The sequence below is a fragment of the Podarcis melisellensis genome (assembly GCF_964234715.1).
Source record: "Podarcis melisellensis genome assembly, chromosome: 5".
In the NCBI taxonomy this organism is placed as follows: domain Eukaryota; kingdom Metazoa; phylum Chordata; class Lepidosauria; order Squamata; family Lacertidae; genus Podarcis; species Podarcis melisellensis.
In genome coordinates, this window is record NC_138537.1 from 71,152,005 (window position 1) to 71,179,939 (window position 27,935).

General features: G+C 38.7%; 1 protein-coding gene across 13 annotated transcripts; it reads left to right on the forward strand.

Annotated features, from left to right (window-relative positions):
• Window positions 1-584: 584 nt before the first annotated feature.
• HERC4 (HECT and RLD domain containing E3 ubiquitin protein ligase 4) lies at window positions 585-27,915 on the forward strand. 13 transcript variants are annotated; one of them, XM_081913526.1, is made up of 28 exons: window positions 585-765; window positions 1,252-1,357; window positions 1,522-1,566; window positions 4,525-4,613; window positions 5,321-5,600; window positions 6,658-6,817; window positions 7,331-7,407; window positions 7,914-8,135; window positions 8,601-8,692; window positions 10,002-10,132; window positions 10,552-10,712; window positions 11,730-11,806; window positions 13,118-13,251; window positions 13,713-13,772; window positions 13,920-14,031; window positions 15,502-15,691; window positions 16,804-16,976; window positions 18,132-18,251; window positions 21,038-21,061; window positions 21,340-21,438; window positions 21,695-21,862; window positions 22,694-22,837; window positions 24,078-24,244; window positions 24,593-24,659; window positions 24,842-24,924; window positions 25,499-25,682; window positions 25,906-26,008; window positions 27,461-27,915. In XM_081913526.1, exons 5-28 carry the CDS (start codon window positions 5,375-5,377, stop codon window positions 27,667-27,669), a joined length of 3,183 nt encoding a protein of 1,060 aa, XP_081769652.1. In that variant the 5' UTR covers window positions 585-765; window positions 1,252-1,357; window positions 1,522-1,566; window positions 4,525-4,613; window positions 5,321-5,374; the 3' UTR covers window positions 27,670-27,915. The 13 variants fall into 13 exon arrangements, with proteins under 13 accessions (XP_081769652.1, XP_081769653.1, XP_081769658.1 ...); XM_081913528.1 differs by lacking the exon at window positions 585-765 and adding an exon at window positions 778-879; XM_081913527.1 differs by lacking the exon at window positions 1,522-1,566.
• The last annotated feature ends 20 nt before the right edge of the window (window positions 27,916-27,935 follow it).

Below are 27,935 nucleotides of genomic sequence, written 5' to 3' on the forward strand. Positions count from 1 at the left end.
TTGCAGTCTAAAATAGCGCTGGGCCCTGATCCTAATTTACTCAGAAGTAGGTGGGGGACTTACTCCACAGTGAAGTGGGTCCTACTGAGTTACTTAAAAAGTGTGTGGAGACGTGAAAGGACCTGCTACCATTTCCCTCAACTTCTAGCGAGCGAGGCAGGGGGGAAATACAGTGGTACCTCAGGTTAAGTACTTAATTCGTTCCGGAGGTCCGTACTTAACCTGAAACTATTCTTAACCTGAAGCACCACTTTAGCTAATGGGGCCTCCTGCTGCAGCAGCGCCGCCGGAGCCCGATTTCTGTTCTCATCCTGAAGCAAAGTTCTTAACCTGAAGCACTATTTCTGGGTTAGCGGAGTCTGTAACCTGAAGCGTATGTAACCTGAGGCATATGTAACCTAAGGTACCACTGTAATAAGCAACCCCATCTCTCCCCCCTCAGCGAAAGCGACACGAGGGGAAAAGCTCCCCCGGGCCCTTTCCGTCCGCGGGGAGAAGAGCCAGAGCGTGCTTCCCACCTGCCTCGGCTGCTCGACGCAGGCGGGCCCGGCGCTTGCGCACTGCGAGGGAGAGCAAGCAAGGCGAGCCGGCGCTGCTGGGCCTGTTTTCTCGGCACGCGCGCCCGCCCGCCCGCCTGCTCTCCCGCTTCGGTGCTGCTGCACTCCGGGGCCCGCCTGGGGTGGAATCGTCGGGCCGAGTCAGCCCGGCAGCTTCCTCCGTCGGAGGAGAGAAGCGGGGGCGGACGCTGTCGCGCAGGAGGCTGCCGTGAGTCGGGCAGGGCAGGGCAGGGCAGGGCGGCCTTGCTGTGTGTTTTCCCGAGGGGGTCCACGCTGTGGTCGGGGGTGGAGAAGCGGAGGAGAAAGCGGGCTTTCTGGGCTGGTAAGGTGGCCGGCGGGAGAGCGCGGACCTCGGGGTGGAGCGCGGGGCCTGGAAGAGGGGAAGGGGAGGGTCAGCGGAGCCCGGCTGCCTGCGGGAGAGAGTTGGGGCTCTCCGGGGCCTCGGTCAGGGTGGGGGGTGGGGGTCTGGGCTTCTCTTCAGCCTCCTCGTGACTCACGAAGAGGCAGCGGTGGGCGGAGGGGCAGCGTCGCCAGGAACGAGCCTTTTGGGGTCTGGTGGGGTTTGACAGCTGCCACTCGCCCCTCTTCCCGAGGGGTGCGTGAGGGAAAAGTGGGGCGCTCCACATGCAGGGCTGCCGAAACCTCCGGGGGGAACGAACCCTGCTAAATAATTATATATATGTTTTGAATCCAGTCGCAGGCCTTTTAGATGAAAAAACCGTTGTGTTGAGCAAATGCAGGATGGTGTCTTTTCGTGACTAAAACACCAGCAGCCTAGAATAGCCCAAGCCTACATACAGGTAGTTGGGTATATCTAAAGTGAAGACAATACAGTACAGTACTCGGTTAAATATATTTATATTCTTATTTTGTTAATAAATACCCAGCGCTTACTGAGTGACCTTTGCATCATTGGAAGGGACATCTGAAGGCAAGAGCTTTTCTTTTCTTTTTTACTTCTTAGTGAGCAGTTGGTTAGAAGGCTACCAATACGCTTTTCCTCATACAAGTAAGAAAGAAGTGATAGCAATGTTACGGTTTATTTATTTGCCACTGTTAGTGCAAAGGTTACCAGAGCTGTGAACTGCATAGTAAATTCAAATTAAATATACTTTAAAAGTACAGTAATTCAAAATAAGATAATACAGAAAACTCCCAAAATACCCATCTAGATGGGAATCCTAGTTAGCATTGCTGCAGAAGTACTGAGGGCTTCTGTATTGAAATGAAAGCTGAAACTTGAGAGGAGGAGCTTGAAATGAAACTGAGGGCCCAGTTTCACCTCTGTTCAGGGCAATGCTCTGTCAAGGCCCGAAAGAGCTGACCTTACAGAAATTATGCACCCCAGCCTTTTATTCAAGTAGGTCCAGTAGTACTCAATGATGCTTACTTCCAAATATGTGTATCTAGGATTGCAACTAAGCTTCTCCTACATCTGGATGTTTACTAATGTCAAACTCTGCCAGCTTCACCAAAAATGGGGGGGGGGGGACAAAAGAGCTACTGTAAAGTTGTTGGAGACTTGACTTGAGCCCTGTGTCAGAAGGTGCTCACTTTTTAATGCTACCTGTCCAAACACATAGCCTTCAGCCAATGCTTAAAAGGTTGACCTAGATAAACTATATAAGCTCAACTGGTTACTCAGTGGGTCTCATCATATTCTGTAAGGCTTACTTCCAAGTAAGTGAGCATAATATTGTAGCCACAGTGCTCCTTCATCCAATGATTCTTTTAGCGCAACAGTTTCTGTTAACCTAGAAACACAGAGATAGCAAATCATAGCATTTCTCTTCTCCTTCTCCCCATTAGACATGCTTAAGGTATGTTGAGTGGCAAGTGGGTGTTTTGCAATTTATTTGGTACTACTCAGAGTGGTTTCATAACTGCAGCTGCCAAGTCAGAGTTACACACCCTTTGAAGGGTTAGTTTGGTAAGCCCCATCCATGGCTTAGAATATAAATCATGTGTGTGTGCCTTTAACCATACCAAGTAATTTTCATGTTAGAAATAATTTGAATTTTTTAACTTTTATGGTGATGCAGTAGTTATACATGTGGATCAGGAAATTCTAGCAGACATATACATTAACTCCCTGCTACATTAAGTTGTGAGCTTAATGGAGGTAGGCATAAAGGAGATGTGTTTTGGAAGGTGCAATAGTTTGAAAACGGAAGTTGTGGTCCTTTTTAAAAAAAACCATTTTGGAACTTGGCTTTGCACTGTTTTTCATCCAGAGTTGACAGAAAGTAGCTTTTGTGTGTAAGTTTACCCTCCATATCAATGTGCTCTATGTGGGGCTTCCCTCATGCTTGATCCGGAAGCTGCAGTTAGTGCAGAATGCCACAGCATGATTGCTGACAGTAGTGACGCCTTGTCAGCATGTAATACCTGTGCTCAGAGATCTGCCAATTTGCTGCTGGGCAAAGTGCAGAAAGAGTGGGGCAAAAGATGTGGATAAGCCCTTGGTTTTTAGACATCTGGCGATTTAGAGATATCTAGTGTTCATCCTTTATTAAGTGCATTACTGTGCTTCGTATAAGTGATGTAGCAACAATGATTCATACTGTAGGTGCTTCTGGAAAGCTCTAGGTTCATACAGTAAATCTTTTCAGAGTTATTGGGTGTATGACTAAAACAAACCATTATTCACCTAAATAGAAAGAAATACAGTAAAGCTTTGTCGTATTACGCCTCCCGCGCCCTTTCTAATTCAGAAATTTTTGCTTTTTAATCTTCTAATAATAAAAATGTTTATACAACTAAATAGCATGGCAGGACAGCACAGCCCCTGAATTAGTGAGAGAATAAATTGGCTTGATATTGCCATTATAGTGTTCATCCTAGTGGATGATAAAGACTTCCTTGTATCTAGTGTTCAAAAATATTGATCTGGTTGTTTAGCCTCGTCATTGTTTCATGTTGATTCATATTGTTTTATGCCAAATCCTATGAAATGGAACAGTACAAATTCAGCAAAAGAACTTAACTATCAAAGGTGAGCACAAAGAGGAGTGTCTTCTTCAGCATATGGTGAAAGCTGTACAGTGAAGACCCTAGATGCACCCCTATGGGAAGGAAGTCCATAATTTAGGGGCCACCACAGAGTAAGCCATCTCCCAAGCCGCCACTTCTCACACTTTTAAGCATGGCAGAGCTACCAAGAGAGCTCCCTCTGCACATCTTAACACCTGAGAAGATGAGTATGGATAGAGGCTGTCTTTCAGATATCTGGATCTAAGTTGATTAAAAGCAATGGTGAAAATAAATCATAGAAATATGCATAAGCGTACTGAGAGCTATATAGAAAACTCTCTGGATCTGCTTGAGTAACCTTGTGTTGCTGTGTGCCTGTTCCATTGCACTGAAAGTTGAATAAGCCCTTTTATTTTTTCTGAAGAAGGGTGATATATATTTTCTAGCACATTTTAATCTAATTATTATTTTTATTCTTTATTAAATTTCATTCCTGCTGTTTATTTGAAAGTTGCCCAAGGCAGCAATTAACCAAGCAATAAAACAATATAATGAAAATTGAAAGACGTGTTTCAAAACATTTAAAAACAATTAGTAGATAAAAAAAAAGTTAAAACCGGTCAAATAGCCTCATATCTAATGATTTCAGGGTTGCCAAGAACTGTTTCTTTCAGCCACTAAATGCCTGGGTGAACAGGAATGTTTTTCACTTCCTCTTGCATTTTAATAATGAAGAAGACAGGCATACCTAACTGGGGAAGGGTATTCCACATATGGGGAACCGCCACTAACATTACACACCCACCCACCCCGCTGCCTGTTGGAGGGCCTGAATGGTTGATACTGGAGGAAGTGAAGATTTACCATGCTTTTTCAGCTAGGGGCTCTCTTTAAATTCTATTTTCAGTGATGTTCAAGTAGGGGAAAAAAGTGATTGGGTTTGGAGAAATATGAATTCCCATAACTTTTACCTAATTATGTTCTTATAACATAGGTTAAATTTGCCGTGATTGGCATGGATGTCTGAAGGCCACTTTTTTACAAGTATGTTCCAGCTCTTGGCAGCACCATCTTGAGTGTCTAGTAAGTGTGCCTGGATTTTGTTAACTATTTTGCGGTTTTCAGTCTAAAGCTGCAATCCTCCCAGCTAGGAGTAAATCTCATGGAACTCAGTGGGATTTACTTATCAAGTAAAACATGCTTAGGATTGGGCTAAATATAATCTTAGGGGTTGACTTAAATGTAAAGACATGGGAGAAAATGTGTAAAAATGGTGGGGAAGAGAGAACTGTTCTTTTCCAAGTCTCAAATGTCCAGAAAATTTAATCTCCATGCTGAATTTGTACAAAAATTTGCTGAATTCAGCACAAAAATTTGTCTTGCACAAAAAAATCCTTTCATATTTGCCGTTGTGGTGCTTTCTATCCTGCTGTCATTACTGGTTTCATAAATAGTTCTGGTTATGCCTTTTTGCATCTTACTCGCTTGTAAGAGTAACACATAGCAACCACATTTGGCCTGCAATAAATGTTTGCAATTCTGAGATTGAGAGGTCCAAAAATACTAGCTCTAGCAAAATACTTATTTAAAATTAGATGATTAATATTTTAGAGAACATGTAACAGTCATATTTTCATTTTTCTGCAATAGAATTCTTCTAATGAGACGTGAAATTCTTAGTGTATTTATTTGGGCTAATCACAATAATTGAGAGATGAAATTTGTGAATCCTATTATAAATACCAAGTCACCTGTATTTTAGTACTAACTTATTTTCCACTCCATTACAGTGATGCTGGACGTTTGAATGCTGAAGCTGGCAGATCATTGAGAGGGCTGGCAACATGTTATGTTGGGGAAATGCCTCTTTTGGACAGCTTGGATTGGGGGGCATTGATGAAGAAGTTGTCCTAGAACCCAGAAGATGCAACTTTTTCATAAACAAAAAGGTTCGAGATGTAGGCTGTGGACTAAGACACACTGTGTTTGTCTTGGATGATGGGACTGTGTATACATGTGGATGTAATGATTTAGGACAATTAGGACATGAAAAATCCAGGAAAAGACCAGGTAAGTCTTTTACAGTGTTTTACAGTGCCTATTAGATAATCGTATTGCTTTAGGTTCTGTATGTGGGTGCCAGTTATACTTGCAGCAGCAGTTGCTTAGATTACGGAAGTGTTTCTAGAATTACTAGAGCTTCAAGGACCTGCTCTTTTTTCCCTTCTGACTTTTGTACCACTGCTATTGCGTGAAAGCCTCTATTTATATGGAACTGAAAACGCAACAAGATAGTTCATTAAGAAATTGTTGGAGATCTGTTTTTTATATTATTTTAAACTGTAGCCCATTCAGAGGCAGTATTTAAAATATTGTTGACTTTTTATTTTTGTCTGAGAAATTATGTATTAACATTAGTTGATCATTAAGTGTATTATATTTTAAATTCTTAAAGCAGCAGCAGCTTGATTTCAGTGCTTAGAACCACTGAGGTACTTTTTCTATTTATGCCAATGATACACTAATTGGACTAAACATGAAGTAATTTTTGGTAATACAAAGTGGGGTCTCTAGAAATAGTTTTATTGAAAATGCTTTAGTCTACAAAACTGCCTAGTCCTCAGTTGCCACTGTGTCTACCTCATGTGCTGCTGCTGATTGATAGCACTGTAGTGTTCAACTCTGTTCTAAAATAGAATTCACTAGATAGCTACTAAGGTGCAACTACATATGATTCAGGAGATAGAATCTTCCATTTTTATTGGGGCTCCCTGAATCGGATAGGGACCATGGCATTGAGAGACAGCATCCAGTTGTGTCACTTTAGTGATTAAAATTACCTCCCCCACCAAAGCAGTTACTTCAGCCAAGGGTGAAAATATATAGGTAGCATAACTTTTGTTCTTAAGAGAGGAAGAAAAACTACAATCCTTATTAGGCACAGATTAATAGTGAAATGGTTTCCTACAAGCCAGTGAATTGTGGCTTGTAGCACCTATGACCTCAGGTAAAGGGGATCTGACATGTTTGTAGGAACACATTTTTGCTAGTTCAGTTGTGCAGTCCATCATGGAAATGTTTGGGCAAGAGCGATGTAACATTATGCTGCTTTTTCTCTTGATTACAGAGCAGGTGAGTGCCTTGGATGCTCAAAATATTGTAGCTGTTTCATGTGGAGAAGCCCACACGTTAGCATTAAATGACAGTGGTCAAGTCTATGCTTGGGGTTTTGCTGCAGATGGACAACTTGGCTTGCCTGGAACTGAGGAGTATACCAGAGTGCCCAGGTAAAACTAAGTGATAACATAAGGCTTTTTTGGGGGGGGGGGTTAATAAAAAAAACTTTCATCTTAGAAAAATTGTTCCTTTTGCTTTTGTAAAAAGGGCTTATTGCTTCATCTTTGCATCTTTGTAATTTTTCAAGCTCAAACTAGTATGGCTAGTTTAACAAGTCAACAGTAAACTATTAGTAGTTTATGAATCTGGCTTGTTTAAACTAACCATAGATAATGTTAATCCTAGTTCTGGGTGCAGATGATATGGCAAGCTGGGGTTTACTAAAAGTGAGAGTGGAAGCTTCCAAATGACTCCTGAGCTATGCAGGCAGGAGAGGGTAGCATGTGAGTCCAACACTTCTGCAGCTCATTTACATCACTGAACCATAATGTTGCATATGGTCATGATGCCACATAATATTTGAAATGATTAAGATGCATTTTCTGTAAGGAAATAAAGCTTTGTGTTTTTATAGCATTTTGTGCAAAGGCTGTTCATTTAATTATGTCTTGTTATTCCTACAGAAACATAAAAAGCTTGTCAGACATCCAAATAGTGCAGGTTGCCTGCGGTTACTATCATTCCCTTGCACTCTCCAAAGGTAATAAATCTCTGGACTGTCTGCTTGTTTTTCTGTATAAATTTAAAATACTCTTACAATGACAATAGAAAAAACCACACTAAACATTTCACATCGTAAAATAGCCAGTGTTTGATAGCTTTGAGAGGACAGAAAGAGTAAACAAGTTTTCAGCTTTGCTCATGTTAAGGAAAGGAAATGTGTGTATTATGAGCATTTATGTTTGCCACTGATCTCCAAATTCTAAAATGTACAGAGATTCCATGCAATACCTGGAACTATTGAGAATGCAATACCTGGAACTATTGAGAATTGGGCTTTATTTGGAAATGTGTGTGTAGACTTGTTGCCTACCCTACTTCTTTAGTGTTTAATTTCAAAAATACCCCTTTCTCTTGGCTGAAAAATTATTGCCACCATTTGAATTCTGTTGTGTATGATAGTGGAGTAATTTTAATTGTTAGAGTGACGTACATTCCTACAGTTATTCTTCATCTTAAATGTGTGTCTTTTCTTTTCTTCAACAGGTAGTGAAGTCTTTTCCTGGGGACAGAACAAACATGGTCAACTAGGTTTAGGTTATGAATTCAAAAAGCAGACTTCCCCACAACGGATAAAATCTTTGCAAGGGATACCTTTTGCGCAAATTACAGCGGGCGGAGCACATAGCTTTGTGCTTACTCTTTCTGGAGCAGTTTTTGGGTGGGGACGCAACAAATTTGGCCAACTTGGTCTTAATGATGAAAATGGTAAGTACACAAAATTTAAAACTATTTTAGTTATGATCAGATAATGTGTGCTTATTTTTGTAAAACCAAATTATGCTACTCTGCTGAATTGATGCTCAGAGCGTCTGTGTTAACGGATGAGAAATCCACTGAACTGAAACTTGCTGAAAGGAACTGTGGATATCATTGCAGTGCAGTACTACAATAACTTTGAAATGCTTTGCATGCTTTAATTGTAGGAAATAACAGTACTTTCAAAATAGTGAATAAAATACTATATAACTTCCAGGCACTTTGCTATTTGTTGCACTGTAGTGCTTCTCTGAACAACACATACTGTGGAATTATAAACCTCAAAGTGCAACAAAACTATTTGTTATGTAAAACAATAATAGTTTATAAACTAAATCAGTAGTTTATATATATATTTTAATGTAATGTGTTGCAAAGTGTATATTACACTTCCTGATGTATTACAATTTTCAGATAGATATGTTCCCAATCTTCTAAAGTCACTAAGATCCCAGAAAATTGTTTACATCTCCTGTGGAGAAGATCATACTGCGGCTCTTACAAAGGTACTGTAGTAGAAATACTGTATTTCACACTCTTAACTAATTAGTAGATTTGATAGCTTTTCACATGCAGGCTGACTGCTTCAGTAGTGAGGGATTCAGCAGTCAGTAGGAGAGAAAACATGTTCATGTCACCAGTTGGTCTGCTTTTTTGTAACCCTGCACTGTTGTCAAGAGTGAATGGTTGCCCAATATTGGGTGTGAACTCCTCCCGCACCAACCCCTTCATCTGAGGGAAGATTCACACATTACAGTTGTACTGAGCCACTAGCTTGGGCAACTTCAGTGAACCTGCCAAGATCACATGTTGCATTGGCTTGCTCACACCAGCATTTATATAAGCTCGGGGGGCGGGGGGAGAGCTGCTGAAATGTAATGTGTCACTTGCTGCTGACATGCAGAGGAGGGGAGAAAGAAAGGAGAACTTGTGCTTATTTTCCTTCAGAGCTTTACAAGTTCATGTTTAGAAATATTCCATTGCATTCAGCCTAGCTCTAATAACCATGTGGGCGGCTGCTCCGCTGATGGATGCCATCTCTCTTGCTAGTGCTGAAGCACAGTTTATAGTCTTGTGTGTGTGTTAATTTAATGCAACATACTTGGGTTTATTTACACAGCTGTCATTACATTCAGAATTGGAATATGACATTTACAGTATCTGCAAACAGAAGAATAGTTTATGTTTTTTGTAAACAAATACTGTTTGCTTTCTCAGTACATAACGTAAAGCTTATATTTAAAAACCTGTGGGATTTAAAATTCAAAATTGAACTCTTGCTTCAGGTAATGTGGAGAAATGCACTTTCTGTTCTCTTGAGCAATTCTTGCTCTGCAGTTGAAGTCATTTTGAAACAAATAAATATGAAAGTGAAAATAGTAGTCCTACTATATTGGGCAGGGCGCAATGTCCACTAATAGCATTTTACATTATCTTGTTTATCAGTCTGATATTACCACTAACTTAGGATTTTTTAAAATCAACCATGTGTCTTTAAATTGGAACTCAGCTAAAGATTACATTTTTTTTGCATGGGTATTTTTTGTTACTTGAAATTAAAAATCAATGGTTTTTTTTAAAAAAAAGTTAATGTGATTTATTTTTGGTGTACAGGACTGTCAATTTATTTTATTGTTTATACTCTTACACAGTGAGGATGTTGTGCAGAGACTAAACTATATATATATGAAGATAAGCATGTTTGTAAAGACAATTTATTTGTTATATGTGTAGGGCAAATATCTAGTGCTTCTCCACAGTTGTAACTATTATTTTTTGTACATAAAAAGTATTCTAACTTCAAATGTTTTTTAGGAAGGTGGGGTGTTTACTTTTGGAGCTGGAGGCTATGGGCAATTAGGTCATAACTCTACTGGCCATGAGATAAACCCAAGAAAAGTTTTTGAACTTATGGGGAGCATTGTCACACAGATTGCTTGTGGAAGGTAAGACCACAGAATGGAATAATTTTATGGGGTATTTAGCAACTTGAAAAGTGTAAGAAGTAAGTTTACCTCTAGGTGCTGTGGAATTCTCAAAATCTTGTTGGGCACCCCAGTTATGCGCCATTACAGTATAAAGAAAACACTGCTGTAAGTTAGATAACACATTAGTTTATGCAGCCCGGTGAATTACTTAATTGGATTGGCATGAAGGCTGTTCTATAGGCACAGTAGCCTTCCATCTCAATGCATTACAATTTCCATGCGGTTTAGAGGCCGCTCCCTCTTAATACCCTGAACAGAACATTGCAACTGTCTTCTCTTAAGTTACTGGGGATAGATAAGTCACATATAGCATATGTAATATACTACAGCATTCTCAGTTTCTTACTTTTTGATTTTCTATTCTTTCTTTGCACTAGGCAGCACACATCTGCATTTGTCCCTTCCACTGGAAGAATTTATTCTTTTGGTCTTGGAGGCAATGGACAGTTGGGCATGGGATCAACCAGTAACAGGAAAAGTCCTTTCCCAGTGAAAGGAAACTGGCTTCCTTATAATGGAGACATCCCACTAAATTCAGGTAATAATGCTTGCTTTAGTTGTATATATATTTTTGGAGTGTTGGGGGGGAATTATTTTAAGAATAGTTATATTGTGATAATGGGTAGGGGACTGGATTTGTTAGTATTGCATCTATGCCTCATGAGATTTTTATGTTTACTGTAGAAGCAATAAATGCTGCACCAATATGTTGCAAATTGGAAACAAGGACCCCTAACATATCATAGTAACTGCTGCAAGAACAACCATTGCCAGGACATGGAAACCGTTACAGTTATTAACTATGAACCAATGATATAATGCAATTAGGCAATCAGCATTATTGGAAAAGCTGAGAGCAAAATTAAAAGTAGCAAGAAGCCAAAATAAACACGACAGATTTTTGCAGTCTGGTGTGACTTTATTGATTACAGAAATAATGAGACATAATGTAGAACAGCACCCATAGTTTACAGCACAGTCTGGTGTGCGTGAAGTACAAGTTTTATTATTTTACCCCCTTCCCATAAATTCTTATAGTTGTTGATAAAATATACCTTTGACTTTTGATCAGTGATCTAAGCAAATACACATAATAACTAATATTTTTGATATATACACTGACACAACTTTGTCAGAAATGTGTATCTGTTTATTGTTGTGTTGTTTTACTTTTAACTTTAATTTTATATAATCACAACATGTTATGCTCTAATGTAAACAAATATATATCTCAATGCAACCATGGTAAAGAGTTTAAAGATGAAAATGAATAAAAATCCTTACCCCGCCCCCCAAAATGCACCATTTTCCATACAAGTCAACTCTGAATGAACTTGTTGATCTATGAGAGTGCAGAGCAATAACTGTGAATATGATTCAAAAAGGAAGGTTGCTGTGTGTGGTGTAAAATGCTAGTATGCAGACCTGCTATTGGCAAAAGTTACCTGATGTTCTTGCAAAAGTGGCATCCCTCAGTTTCATTCCTACCTAAATAAAAGACAAATTCTTTTCAAGCTTTCTTCTTGATGTTAACATCATGCTATTTTAATTATAGATCGTGAAGAATATTATTATGTACATAGGATTTTCTCTGGTGGAGACCAAAGCTTTTCACATTACGTTACTCTACAGGTAGTTCATCTCGTTTTTAAAATCCATAAGCTGGCTTCTGTGTTAACTCAGTAAAGTGCTTAGAGCTGAATCTGATACCCGGAACTTTGACTTTGTATTAGTGTTGCTTTCCATTTGCTTCACTAGAGTATTCGTTAAAATATAGTGCAACTAGTGTAGCTTCAGTTGTGTATTATTGTACCTTAAGATAAAACTTTTTTTCTATATCTTAAGTGGTCAATATGCTTTCGGATTTGGTGTTAAAGTATCTGAAACTTGTTATTTGTAAGTTGTTTAAGAGAAAATTAAGCTTCATTTTGTTAGCTGATAAAGCAAAACTCACAGTTCCTAAACAAAGCAATCTTTCCTTTTGAGGATTGGTGTGCATACATAATATTTAGAGTTTTGTGACTGAGCCAATCCTTATTTTAAGTTAGGGAAAGCTGTAAACTGGAAGTATGAATTCATAGAAATACAAAGTTTTATTGGAACTGTCTGCATTCTTTAAATATAATTTTATAACCGTTTTAAATTTGATGTATTTTTATCTGCTTTGTTTCATCACAGTATATTTTATGTTTTATTCATCACCCTGGATGAAGTGCAGAATATAATTTTTTCAAGCATATAAAATAAAAATGCCTTCTATATCACACACAAGATATGAATGTCCATTATGGTGATGTTAGCTTGTTATGTACATCCTTGCTCTCCACCTATGAGGATGGGAAACTTTTGACCCTTCCAAGTGTTGTGGGACTTTAACTCCCATCATCCCTGACCATTGGCTATGATGGTAGGGGCTGGGGGCAGCTGGAGTTCAAAAACACCTAAAGGACCACGTGTTCCCCATCCCTGTTATATCATATTATTAAAAACGGCGCATTCAGCCTTTAATTTAGATGGATGGACCTTGCCCTGAAATGCCCTACTGCAGCAAGGGAAATCTGTGAAGCACTGATGTGAGTGTATTGAACTTAATGAATTAATCTGGGGGTGATAGTTGCATGCAGGAAAGCATGACTACAGCTGGATTGGGGCCATTATGTATGCTGAGCTCCAATTAGCACTCCTGAAAAAAAGGGAAATTTTAAAACAATTTCTTTAAAAGCATTTTATATAAATCTTCTCAGATAATATAGAAACCAACCAGCTTCTGTGCATAATGCTTATATGCTACAAGTTCAAAAGCAAAATGTGTGGACTGCTCAAGAGTAAAGATGAAACAAAGTTGTATGGTGTAGCAACTCTAAATATAGGGAAATTCCTGGAAATTAGCCCTAGTTAATAGGGGGGAATATTTCTATGTATAATTTGCCACTCAAAATGTAGGATTTGGAACCTCCCGATGACTTCAGATACCCATGTGCTTCGAAGCAAATCTGGACTGTGAATGAAGGCTTCATTCAGAGGTTGCTGCACTGCTCATCTTCAGGATCAGGGAGGCTCCCTGCAGAGATAGCAAAGTAAGAATGGTGGTTGTTACACTTTTCGGCATATCTTGCAGATAGTGGTGTTGTGTGCTTAACTTTACAGAACCATCCACTTGGCTCCTGCATTTGAATGTATTACTCTTACCTCATGGATGCTCAGCTTAGTTAACATAGGAAGAGCTCTGCTTATAAGAAAGGATTGCAGTAGGAATGGGAGAGGGAAGAAAACAGACATGACAATGTCCATTAAATTCACTAAGAAATATGATTGGGGTTTGTAGAAAGTTTCTCTCCTTTTAGTCTTTTCAAGTGTAGTGTATGTTAAGCTATGTTTTCTTGTAACATAGGATGTTTCCTTTCAGCATGGCTATCTGTATGTATTGCTAGTCAACTGCCATTGACTAGAATTTCAACAGTGATTATTACAGACTGTTAGAACATTGTAGTAAATTTAACTTTGTGTATATATTTTTTCTTATTCTTGTTTTTAATAGTGAAATCGACGGAACATTTTCCTCAGCTGGCTGTCTAAATGGAAGTTTTTTAGCTATCAGGTCAGTGGGTGATACACAATATTTTAAATGTCCAAGCCACAAGATTTAATGAAAGTTTGGAAATAATTAAGAATTCCATATTCATTTAAAAGTATAGAGAATAAGTAGTGGAAAGCAGAATTTACTTACTGCTTTTTGTTTTCATAGCCATGATGATCACTACAGAACTAGTGCCAGATACTCAGGGATTGACATGAATACTGCTCGACTTCTGTTTCACAAACTTATACAGCCGGAACATCCTCATATATCTCAGCAGGTTTGTCCTGAAATCCTTATTGCACCTAGTTTCAAATCCCAGGTATTACACTGTGTTAAACAATTGGTGGTTCTTTTTGCACAGAACTGGTAAATTTAGGTTTGCAATGCAATGCTTAATGCTTTGTTGAAATATTCAATACTTTTTAAAAAATGTAAATTGTAGTAGCTCCACAGAGTTGTCAACATTTTGAGATTTTTTAAATGCACTTCAATTAGTGTTTCAGTGGCTGGATTTGGGCATAACACTAAGCCATGGGTTGTTCAGGTGAGCTCTGGCTATGCCCGTGAGCATCCTGGCCAACCATTTATGGTTGGTTTGTGCCCAACAAATCATGATCTCAAACTATGTTTTGAAGTTGGCGTGTGAATTTCTACTTTTAGTTACCTCTGAACTTCAAATCCTTAGGTTTGAGCTTAGTTTGTCACATCGCTCATAAGCCCTTGCCTGGCTACAGAGGTGTAAGGGAAAAACAGCTGGAAAATGAAATTGTTCATGCAACTAAGAAGTTATCACTGATACTTTTAACAGATCTCTCCATCCTTCACTACTGTGCCCAGTAACAGGCTCATTACCCTGCATGCCTCCTTGCTGATGAGCCCTATGAGAAAGAAAAGTAGTAAGAGACCACGGGCATGTCCCCCTAATATCTAATGAGAGATATATGTTTAAAAGCTCACCTTTGTTCTTAGGAAGGACTATACTAACAGTTCAACAAATGCAGTTGCAGATTTTGATGTAAAAGCTTCCCCTGTCACCCATTCACTTCCTGTTAAACTTAGTTCATTCCTAGTTCTGAGAAACACTTGTTGTTACTGAAAGACTAGCCAGAGCAGACAGAACTTTTGCTCAGGAGGATTGCAAGGAAAGGGTTGGTTGATAGTACCTTTAGGACTATTACTTTACTCAGGGGCTTTTGGAGCCATTAAAGGATCTTGAGCAGAATGTTCGTTTCCTGTCTGCAGTTGGCCAATGGCAAAAGAAGTGGTAAGTTGATTATCACAAAGGCCTTCTGGTCAGGAACCATCTATTCACAAGAGCATTTAGGGGGCAGGGGGAAATCACCAGGCAAAACAAGCCACAGTTTCTTTGACCATCTGTGGTTGGGGTCCTGGTTTCTTCAGCAAACCATGGTGATAGCAAACTATGGCTTAGTTTTATGTCTGACTAGAATGGCTCCAACCCCTGAACAGAAACCACAGTATGAAACTGTGTTTCAGGGCCCCACTTTTCATGTTGTAATGTGTGTTGTACTCCAGAACAGATATGAAAGGTAACTTTCATCATTCTTGTAAAATAGCTGTTATAAAAAACATTTATTGTGATTAAGGAGCTCTGGGGTTTTTTTTTAGGTTTTTTTTTTAAACAAGTTTTTGTTCAAATTCATTTTAAAAAAAGTGTAAAATGAGTTATTATAATAGAAAATGTTTTTAGTTTAAAACCAGAATCTATTTTGTACCACATTCCCAGGTTGCAGCTAGTTTGGAAAAGAACCTTATTCCTAAACTGACTAGTTCCTTGCCTGATGTTGAAGCCCTAAGACTGTTTCTAACCCTGCCAGAATGCCCACTAATGAGTGACGCAAACAATTACATGACACTAGCTATCCCATTTGCAACTGCTATTGTGAATCTAGAAAAGGCTCCACTGAAAGTACTTGGTAAGGTTTCTTTTGTTTAATTTGTATGTCTTAATCTGCTGCAAGGGTGTGGCAGCTTGCAAAACTAACTGTGGGCATATATAATCTCTCAAACTGTTCTTGCTATCAGTTTTCACCTTCTGTTCATTGCACTACTAAAGGGAAGTGCTATTGCATATAGATATCCTTGTGTAGCTCTATGAGCAAGTGTTGCTTTCTTTGCATACCACTGTAAACCTTTATTAATCGTTTGCCATGAACACACTGCCTCTGGTCACTTATTCCTCCACATTCACGCTGGGTGGAAACAGTGATCTCTGGCATACCATTAAATGCAAACTATAAATTGTGGTTTATGTCAGTCCTAAGGTTTGTTTTTGGCTTACTGATGGTGTTTGTTGGAGTGAAAAATACGTAATGGATTTCCTCTTTCCATTAGCAGGTACAGTGGTACCTCTAGTTGCAGACTTAATCCGTTTCAGGATGCCATTCACACCCCGAAAAGTCTGCAACTAGAATGCCTCTTCTGTGCATATGCATGGTGCAATCAAGCACAAGTGCGAAGCGCATGGATCGCTTCTGCGCATGCGTGGGTGGTGAGCCCAGAAGTAAATACTTCTGGGTTTGCCGCATTCGTAAGCTGAAAGTCCGTAACGAGCAGAACGCAACACGAGTTATGACTGTACGAGGCAAACATACAAGAAAGGCATAATAGTAAATTATCAACTATGCTCTACTCAAAATTTATAATTTTGAGGCCAAGTTATTTTTTAAATCCAGAATTGCTCAAGTGTCCAATGAAATTTCTTAAACTGTCTTTTTGAATTCATGATAGTTAATAAGCAGGGTTTCTTGCTACTGTTTTCTTGCTACTGTTTTCTTGCTACTGTTTGAGAGATTTCTCCTCAGGGATAATAAACTTTGCACTTCCCTTTCTAACATCCAAAAAAGTATGTCTCCTATTCTTACATATTAAAAGGATGTTGATATGGAGTGGAAAAACGGATGGTCTAATTTATTCATTGCTGAACAACTAATGAACTTGAGATCTAGACAGTATTAGTTACACATAAGTCCTGTTAAGTTGTGCAACGTTTTTGTCTGCTATATTTGCTTTTCCCTTTTATTAACAGAAAACTGGTGGTCTGCATTGGAGCCTCCATTGTTCCTTAAAATCGTGGAACTTTACAAGGATGTTGTTGTCCACCTTCTTAAATTGTACAAGATGGGCATTCCAACTTCAGAGCAAAGAATCTTCTCTAGCTGCCTGCACTCTTCTCTCAAGGTTTTGGAAATTTTGCACAGGGTAGGTCTTTGCAGTTTGTATCCTTATTTCTGCTGCCAGATACATTTTTGCTGATGTACTGTATCACTGATGCAATTGATTTTCACTGAGTCTAGAAGTCTAGAGTTTAGAAGTCTGAACTTTCACAGTAAGTTGTGGCTGTGTGGACCATTGGAATTTGTTTGGAATCCGTATGATCATTGGATGGAGTATTTCCTCATGTTCTCATGAAGAGACATGCAAGACTTTGATTTAATGTAACATCAGAACTAAGATCAAAGTATACGGCTCTCAGTATATGGACTCACCCAAACCACAGAAGTTGAATGTTCATGCCAATATTACAAATGGAGTCAAAAATTATTTTGTGAACAACATACCTTGCTTTAGCAAAGGCAGAACCACAAAAGAGAAATCACTAAGGCTGCAGTTCTATGCATACATGCATGCATTCTGGTTCAATGTCTTAAGATCTGACACTGCATATCGAAATAGCTGACAAGAAACATGTGGAACCTCACTTTTCAAATAGTCTTACTCACAGGCTGCCTGGTAGTAGCAAATACTTTTATTATCAAGTTGGATTTTGGAGTGCATCTTGGAATAAAATGCATGGTTGTTTTTACACTAACCTCTTAATATTTACAACTTAATATATATAAACAGTATCATTCTATAAATAAACAATTTAAAACACATTTTCTCTTGCTGCTATTCAGTTATAAATAACCTCAGTCACATTCATCAAACAAATACCTACCCCTAAAGTGGGAGGGAGAAAGCATCATATCAAAAATATCCTTAAAACATCAGCCTGTTCCAGCCCCTCCCCATTCTGTGGCTGAAAGCGGTGCACACAGAAAATGGCTGTTCCCTATAGTTTATAACTAAATCATTGTGTGACTAACATATTCCAGTCTTGTTATGCTTTGGGAAAGGACATATATTTATAAATGAAAATAGTTTAAGAGTTCAGACAAATTATTCCTCTTTGTGAAGAAGGCTGGCTAACATAGACAGCAACTTCCAGACTCCATAGTATGGCAATACCTTTATTAGGCCAGCCAAAATATTGCAAATAGCATTTCATATACAAATCTGAAGAAATAGTTTTAATAGAATAGAGTGAAATGTAAAATATTCTCAGTGACAAACTGCATTCTCTTTAAAATGCAGGTAAATGAAAGAGGTGGGCAAATCATACAATATGATAAATTCTACATACATGAACTACAGGATTTGATAGACATAAGAAGTGACTACTTCCACTGGATTCAACAGCAGGCATATGGAATGGTAAATGTCCCATTTTTGTTTTCACTATGCGTTATAAAACACACTGCATGGGCTCGAATTCACATTGCATAGCTGCTCAGTTAGATGAATTGCATGGCTCAGTGTTCCCAATACATAAATAAATTCCTGCAAACAGATAGCTAGGTGTGGGAAAGAAGGGTGTTCTCCCTAACATGCTAGATTTCTCTGGATGGTATTCAACCAAAATTTCACTCAACAGTGTACCCATTGAAATTAATGAACATGACTATGTTAGGTCCCCTGCTCCTCCACCACAGTCTGAAGCAGGGCAGGCCAAGAACAGTTTAGGTTGTGACAAGTGTTCTATTTAGAGTGGTTCTTAGTGTATGTCAGTTTTGGGTTTTCTTTTTCTTTTTAGTTTTTCCTGGACAATGTCCTTTTTATGAAGTTTTCTGAAACATTACATCCATACAGAGTAAAAAAGTTGGTCTTTGATAAGCGCTGGAGAGAGGGCTAGTTTTTCTTCTTTTCCTTTAAAGAATACAGAGTGTACATCAAATGATGCACTGCTTGGTTTGGATATACTGGCAAATCATGCTGTACCACAGTCACATCTTGGCACATGAGTTCTTCCTGAAGCTAACCGCCAAAATCCCTAGTCCATTCATTTGCACTGAGCCTAGACTGTTCAAAAGCAAAACCAAACTGGGTGCAGGTTCTTCTCCTGGCCTAACAAGAATTGGTGAGGCGAGCATGCAGGCCAGTGCTTTGCTCAGGGTTCAGGGAGATTTGTTCATGCAGCACTAAGCCATGGTATAGTGACAGACATGAATAACCTGAACTACGACTCACCACTGATCATTGGTGATGCTATCTGAGGCTGGTGGGAGTTGTAGTTGAGCAACAGGTTAACCACCCCTGGTTTGGTGTGAACTGGACCATAGGGTGCAAGCAGAGGTGATTTCTCACAGCCACATCTCTGAACTGAAAATTAAATGTGTTGCTTGGATATATGAAAGACTTGCTGGGTATCTAAGTTTCTAGTTAGTTTGCTTCTTGCTTCCAAACACTAATTGAGATACCACTCAGAGTCAGAACATGGATTCTTAATTTATACTGAAGGTAGTAATAGAGTTGGGCTTTTAAACAAACAAGAATATTTTTGGAAACTATTTAATGGAGGCAACAGGAACCAAAATTCCAGGTTTATTAAATGATGGTGATCAAACACTAACACCTTTTAAAAATATCATCTGCCCTCATGCATCTCTCCTCATGAGTTAATCAAATATATTACTTTTATGGGAGAATACCTGTATTCTACATCCCACCATTGCAATTGTGCATATAATTCATTGTTCTTTTACTTCTTCTATTCAGTAATCGTGATGTTCTCAAAGGAAAGGTCCCCACCCTTATTTAATACTACTCCCTAAAGTATCAATTTTATTTTTAGCTCAGAAGTGTCTCTTTCCCTGCTCATATATCTCAAGTCGGGCATCTGAAGTATTTTTGTAATGGCTTGGAGCAGAGCCTAGAAACAGTGTAGGTTAAATAGGATCTGTGGTTTCGGAATACTGATTGTGAGAAATGCAATCTGCTTTTTAAGACTTTGAAAATGAAAAAGATTATTCATAAATGTATTAATTGAATAGATAAGTTGTGCTCATGAGTGCTCTGTGTCCATTATCAACATGTTGATGAAGGATGAAAAGAACTAAAAAAACTACCTAGGCTAGATTTTTGCGCCTGTGACATTTGGTTTTTAGGCACATTAATAGTTTAGTCATAATTTGGAGGTGGGCCACAATAAAGCTTAAGAAATGAGCTGGGATAGATGTTTGAATAAACCAATCTTAAAGTTGGAGAATTGCACGGTTTAGGACCAAACCTCTCTGTGAACTTTTATTTATCCCTGTTTTCTAAGGAGTGACCACTGCAACTTGTGGAAGTGAATGTGTGCCAGGCATGACTTTGGTAGAGGCTCCATGCATGTATTAGCAGTGAATCTGTATGTGGCCACAGTTATGCCATGTACCTCCCTGGGGTCCATGTGCACTAGCATACATTGTTCTCTACACTGCTCTGTGTACATAGGACATAAAGGTAAAGGGACCCCTGACCATTAGGTCCAGTCGTGGCAGACTCTGGAGTTGCGGCGCTCATCTCGCTTTATTGGCCGAGGGAGCCAGTGTCCAGCTTCCAGGACATGTGGCCAGCATGACTAAGTCGCTTCTGGCAAACCAGAGCAGTGCACGGAAATGCCGTTTACCTTCCTGCCGGAGCGGTACCTATTTATCTACTTGCACTTTGACGTGCAAAGCGCCACCCTATGTACAGCGCCACCCGCATCCCTGCACATAGGACATAGAGAGAGGTATTTAACTAAATTTTGCTCAAAATAGACCCATTGACATTCATGAAAGTGACTTAAGTTAGGGTTCGTCCACACTTAGAAAGCATGGGCCCAAGCAGTTTCCCCCTTGTCCCGCTCCTTTCCCAGGGAAAACCTGCTCTTAACTTTAAATTGGAACAAAGGGCAATCTACGGAAAAACCATTTGCTATTTGCTCCATTTGAGTACTAAAGAGCAGTTTTGCTTGGGGTAGGGCAGGGAAGCAGCAGGATAAGAGGAAGCTCTTGGGTTCATTAATTTCAATAGCTCTACTCTGAATGCCACACAGGCATTAGTCTGTGCCAATCTTTTTTTAAAAAAATGCAGGCATCTGCATGAAGGCTTTTGGGGGTGTGGAGGAAAGTGGAGAGGAACCTAACAGTGTTTTTTTCCTTTTAATTACTGCTGCCTCTTATGCATTCTTTTGGTAGGATATCAGCCATGGATTAAATGAGGTAAGAAGTTATCTGATTCCCACAGTAAAGTTTTGGAAACTAGACCCAAAGATTCTGACATCAGGTTTATCCATGGGCCTTGAATTCTGATAATCTTGCAATAAATTCATGGATTAGATATATCTAAAACTGTGTAAAAAACATAAACCTCTTCATAAACTGGATATCCTGTATTATATCTCTCTGTCAAGTAAATGTTGCATAACTGCCAAAAGAAAATTTATATATACTGTTGCTAATACTGCACATGCTAACAGCTTTTTCTATTGCCTTTCTAGCTAGCAGATGTGCCAGTTACAATTTGCACCTACCCATTTGTGTTTGATGCACAGGCAAAGACAACACTCTTGCAGACAGATGCGGTTTTACAGATGCAGGTAAAACAGTAATTTAAAAATAAAATACTTTAAAATACTGTAGTTATTCCTGGATTGATATAACTTAGGCCCTGTTTATATTAACAGTTGTTCAGATATCGAGAAAAACTGTGTCTTTGGATATCAAAGATTCAGGCAGTACTGCATTAGTATAATCACAAGGTGGAAATATTACTAGGAATTGTAGATTCTCTTGAGCATCCAGTGTTTATTACTACTGCTGCTGCCACTAAGGTTTTTACTTGGTTTTTCCCAGATGGCTGTTGACCAGGCTCACAGACAGAATTTCTCATCTATTTTTCTCCCAGTATTTGAATCTGTCAATCCATGTCTGATCTTAATTGTGCGCAGAGACAATATTGTGGGGGATACCATGGAAGTCCTAAGAAAAACAAAAAATGTTGACTACAAGAAGCCTCTTAAGGTATAGCCTATATGCATGCATGTTTACCTTTTTGTGATGCACACCTGGCCTTCAGTTTTCTCTTCTTCTCCACCCCCTACCCTCTGCTTTTCCCATGGCAAATATTTGTCCTAGAACTGGGTGAAGGGAGAATTCTAAGCAAAGAACAGCTGGCCAAGAAAGGGTTCAGCACTCGCTTCCTCCCATCATTCAAAATCACAACTACCTAAGGCTCCTTTTGGTGCATTTTCTTTCTTTTTAATTGTTGGAACTTTAGTATACACACTTGCATATAATTCATAACTTGCCCCTCAACATTCATTCATAGACTTGAGGCTGCTCCAGGTCAATGAAAAATGTACCTGTATAATATATACCTGTATAACGTATGTCTTTACAAATATGCATTTGCCGTGTTCATTCATTCATCCATTCATTCATTATCCCCCCACCCATCTGGCTGCGTTTCCCCAGCCACTCGGGGCGGCATCCAGCACATTAATAATAATTTTTTATATATATAAAAACATCATAAAAACTTAAAACACATTTTACAACTTTAAAATATAATGTATGAAGTGGCCTTTATTCAGACTCCTTATTGTAAATGTCATTATCCAAGTAACAAATTGAGCACTTGTGGATAGCTCAGTTGGTTAGAGCCTGTTGCTGATAACGCCAGGGTCGCAGGTACGATTCCCTTACAGGACAGCTGCATATTCCTGCATTGCAGGAGGTTGTTCTAGATGATACTCAGGGTCCCTTCCAACCCTACAATTCTATGATTCTATGAGTATGTGTAGTATTTTATTTTTAAAAAATGTAATGTTCTAACTGCATTGCCAATGTTAGGTTATTTTTGTAGGGGAAGAAGCTGTTGATGCAGGAGGAGTTCGCAAAGAATTTTTCTTGCTTATCATGAGAGAGCTGTTAGATCCCAAGTATGGAATGTTCAGGTACGATGAACAATCGAGGCTCATCTGGTTCTCAGATAAGGTATGTAATTTGTTGGATTTTGTGTATTTATAGTGGAAATGAATATCTTGATTTACTTTCAGCCTATGGTATCTTTGAGAATATTACTACTATGATATAATTGCACCAGTGCACACTGCATCCTTTAGTCTATGATAGCATTTGTTATGTTAGCCCGTTGCTCTTGATCCTGAATGTGCTCATTTCTGTTCCCTTACCCTGGTGGTCACAGAAGGCCATGAATACAACAGCACTAGATTAAGTCAGTGTGTTTTGTGGCTGCTGCATGGCTGTGTTTTTGTAGAGTCTGTTGGGGCCAAAATAAAAGTATCCGCATCTTAAAGTCTTATGGCATAAGCTTTCATGGAGTACAGATCATTTCATTGGGTACATGAAGTGTTCACCTGAGTTGTTTGGAAGAAGGATTATAGATTATGAGGTTAGAGGGAAATGAAATGTAGAACATATGATCAGTCACAATTACATTATTAACAGCGGCCATTCACAAAACTCTTGTTGGTGACAAAAGAGACACCCTAGTGTGATAAAAAGCCTTCCCACGGAAATACTCTACACCAGATGTGCCCCACAGAAAAGACCCTTTTCCTTTGTCATAATTGGCTTCATCAAGATGTCTCAGAGAAAGGACTTCAAGGATGATCTTAGAACTTGAGCTGTAGGTTCCTGTGAACAAAGCAGTCCTCCTAAGCTGATTAAAGTTCTAAAGGCAAGAACCAGCACCTTAAACTGTGCCAGAGATGCAGCTAGTGCAGTTTTCTGTTGAGTGAGATATATATTCAGTTGGTCTCTGTTAGTAACCTAGGCATTGTATTTCATACTAGCTGAATTTTCCTAGTTGCTTCAAAGGCAGCACCAAGGACAGTGCATTAATACAGGATGTTACCAGATCATAGATAACCATCATCGGGACTTCTCTCTCTAGAATGCTAACCCTCAAAACACTGGTTGCTTGCCACTTGAGTTGTTGCCTCACTACACTAGAGGGGGTTGCAAAATCAAATACAAAGCAATTAAACACCCTTTTCTGTAACCCTTGAAAAAAATGACTTGATGAGTTTTTAACCCTATAGATCCCAACCTCAAATATATACCTGAGTAATAACTGAGTGTACTAGCTTGCAAAATTATTGTGATTCCACTTGAATTCTAGCAGCAGTTGAATGCAAGCATGGTCTCTAAAGCAATGTGCATGTTTTTGTAAGCTTTTAAAAGTTTAATTTCAGTTTTTTCATATTTGCAGACCTTTGAAGACAGTGACTTGTTTCATCTGATTGGTGTTGTCTGTGGGCTAGCAATATATAATTTTACTATTGTAGAGCTTCACTTCCCCTTGGCTTTATATAAGAAGCTCCTGAACAAGAAACCTTCCCTGGATGACCTCAAAGAGCTAATGCCTGATGTTGGCAGGTGAGCACATTACAACTGAAAGTACAGTAAGTAGATTAACATTTCTGTGCATCATAACTTCTTTCACAGTGCAAAGAAATAATTCAATACCTTGTTAAGGAGATGAGATACAAGATTTAGAGTGTCTTTATTTCTAGTTGATACACTTGAAACAAATGTAGGTTTTTTAGGATTGAAATCCTTCCAGGGCAAAAAAACTTGAACAGATACTGACTTCTCAGTAGCTGCTAGATTTTTGCTAATCTAAACTGTAAATTTCTATGGAAGAATATAAAACCATTTCAGTTCTGTAAGTTTCTGAATAAATTGTGCTGTTACAACTTGCGATGAGAGACTTTTTATTCTCAGGAGTATGCAGCAATTATTGGACTACCCAGAAGATGATATAGAGGATACCTTCTGCCTCAACTTTACAGTAAGTGTGAGATCATCCATTGCCACTTTTTTAATGCCAGTATAAGGAGTAATAATATGTAATCGAGTCTCTCTTTTCCTGTTAAAATGCTAGGCTTTGTATAGCATGCTTCGCTTTCCTGTATTGAATTATCGATTCTATTCTGCAACAAAAAGTAAAATACACTCTCATGTTCTAAACAGATCACTGTTGAAAATTTTGGTACTACGGAAGTTAAGGAGCTAATTCCTAATGGTACTGATATTCCTGTTGTCAAACAAAATAGGTAAGTTTTAGCATGGTAGGTTGACAGAATAGTTTGCCTTTGCAATTTTATCAGTGAGAAATACTTTTTTCATGTCATGCAGGTTCTTAACTCAGAATTGAACTATAAGGGGTGTGGGTGTGGTGGGGAGTTACACCCAACTTCTGAGATATTTATTCCAAACCTGTAATCTTGCAAAAGAAATTTCTCTTTCTCTTTCTTTCTTTCTTTGTTGTGGTGGTGATAAACAGGCAAAATATTTTAAGAAATGAGTTTTGCCCTCCTTCCGCTGCTCTTCTTGGTGGTTTCTTACTGCAGCCACCAAGACATTGGCAGCATTTGAATTATCTTTCCTGGCTTCATAAACCATAGCTTAAGAAGTCAGAAATTAGTGTCAAACTTGCCTGTTCCTTTCTCATGCCTCCCCTCTTTGCCTTGTATGCTGGATTCACTGTGACATTCATGTTAACTAGGAGCTATCTGAAGATAATTGTTGACAGTGTTAAAATGGTTGCTGTTCATTGCTAGTGGAGTTGTGGTTGAACATTCTCATATTTTTAAAACATGGTGCCTTTTCTTCTCATTTGATCTTTAGGCAAGAGTTTGTGAATGCCTACGTGGACTACATCTTCAATAAATCTGTGGCTCCTCTCTATGATGCATTCCATGCAGGCTTTCACAAGGTGTGTGGAGGTAAAGTTCTGCAGCTCTTCCAGCCCAACGAACTGCAAGCAATGGTGATTGGGAATACAAACTATGATTGGAAAGAACTAGAGAAGGTATGTTACTAGTCCAGACATTAGCAACAACTGAACACTAAAGAATCCTGTATAATTAAGCGATTGTCCAAAATAGAGCTTTTCTGTATTATGTAGAAAAACACTAAAATACATAAAATTCTATAAATACGTTTACGCATAGGTATTTTTGTTTTTTCAATATACAACATTTTATTTGTAAATTTGAGGGGGATATATTGTGATTTTGATTTGTTGTTCTTAGAATACTCAATACAAAGGAGAATATTGGGCAGAGAATCCAACAATTAAAATGTTCTGGGAAGTTTTTCATGAGTTACCACTGGAGAAGAAGAAACAGTTTTTATGTAAGTATACAAAACTGTGTAAGAAAATAAGAAATCTGAATAGGAACTCTAGAGCAACTGTTACCACTGGCTTATTTTTCATGTAACACTAGGTCGTAATTTAGCACTATATGCTAAGCAGCAGTGAGCCTCGGGCCTGTGGAGCTTCCTTCAGCATAGCTGGCTATCGGAAGGATCTACCTATGGTTTTAAACAACCTACATCCAAACTTGGAACTGTGGTTAGTTTAGCTGTGGCGTGTTCAGACAAGCCAGGATCAATATGCAGTTTATGATCCTGTCTTGATATCAGGTTATAGTGTAATTAGTCCCCAAATTTGGAAGTAAGAACTTCAGTTTAAGAGCGGCAGCAGCAGTTTCTTCTAATCACTTCAGGACTGGAGGTTAGGGAGAAATGCAGGCAGGAGTGCCAGCTTGGCCCTGGCACCAAAATTTGTGGGTGCCCACCCCCTTCATGGGAATTTTGTTGGTGCTCAAGCACCCAGGGCCCCAGGGAGTTGGCACCTATGAATGTGAGCATGAGGCTCAGTGCTGTTCATGCACGTAATGCTAAACTACAGTGTAGACCTGGTTTACATGTCGTGCTAAGCCCAAGTGTTAGTGTTAGTGTTAGGGTTGGTTTTTTTGAATGGTTAAAATGCTAAGTTGACTTTGGATTCTGTCCAAGGGAGAATTTGCATTTTCACTTTTTAAAAAAATGAATATTTTAAACAGAAATAAACAACAATTACTAGGATTAGGTCTGCAAGTTGCTTATTCACTTATGTTTCAAATGTTGGATCCAGACTTTTTTTGCCTGGTTTCAATGGGAATGAAGCACAACATGCATCATGACTTGGCTCACTTCATTGATTTCAGTAGGACCTAAGTTAACTTAAGTCTGGATTCCGCCCTGAGTTTTGAATGTGTGAGCACCCTAACATGCATACAGGCACATATATGAATAGATTAACTGCAGCTGTTTCTGGTGAAACATATCATACCAGTTGAAAGCACCCATGCAGCTGCTCTGCTTGATTTGATATGATTCATTAAAGGTTGAAAACCTTGCTTTAGGTGTAAGCACACCTGTTTCCAAGCAAATAATTATTTAGCCAAAAGAAAATATTAACTTAATTAAATCACTTCACACCACACTTGTTTTTTAGGGTTGGACTCGGGGGGTGTTATATGGAGTTTCTGTTTTTAGTTATATTGTTCCCCCAAAGAACCTCTGGGTAAAGCAATGAACAAATATAATAAATAAGTTCTCTAAACTATAAAATTTGTTTACAATAACTTTAAGCAAAAATAATGAACTATAAACAATTTCATATGGCTATAACTGCCTTACATTTTCAGAATTTTAGATTTGGGCTATATCAGTCTAAAAAGTAAAATGAAAATTATAGCACAGCACTACATTTTTGGCCTTTGTACCCAGGCTTCTTACTTATTTATATTTTCTTGGTAGTATTTTTGACAGGCAGTGATCGTATTCCTATTCTTGGGATGAAGAGCCTTAGTCTTGTCATTCAGCCGACTGGAGGTGGTGATGAGTATCTTCCAGTGTCTCATACATGCTTTAATCTTCTTGATCTTCCAAAATATACAGATAAAGAAATACTCAGATCTAAGCTGATCCAGGCTATTGATCACAATGAAGGTTTCAATTTAGTATAACTTGCAGAAGCTAAGAACACAGCAACTCTTTAACGTGGGAACATTGAACTAATTTTGCATCTATCTTGCAGTGTCACATTAGGTGAAAAGCCTGGCAGCGGAGCTATTATAAGAAATGCTTGTAAACATGTTCAGTGATCGGATCCTCTAATGGCAGCCAAAAATCCTTACACTAATAAACTGTCTTGATATGAATGCTGGAGCCACATTTTGCCATCTTAATAAAAATTCAACTTTGGAATAAAAGCAATGGTTTCACTAACTAA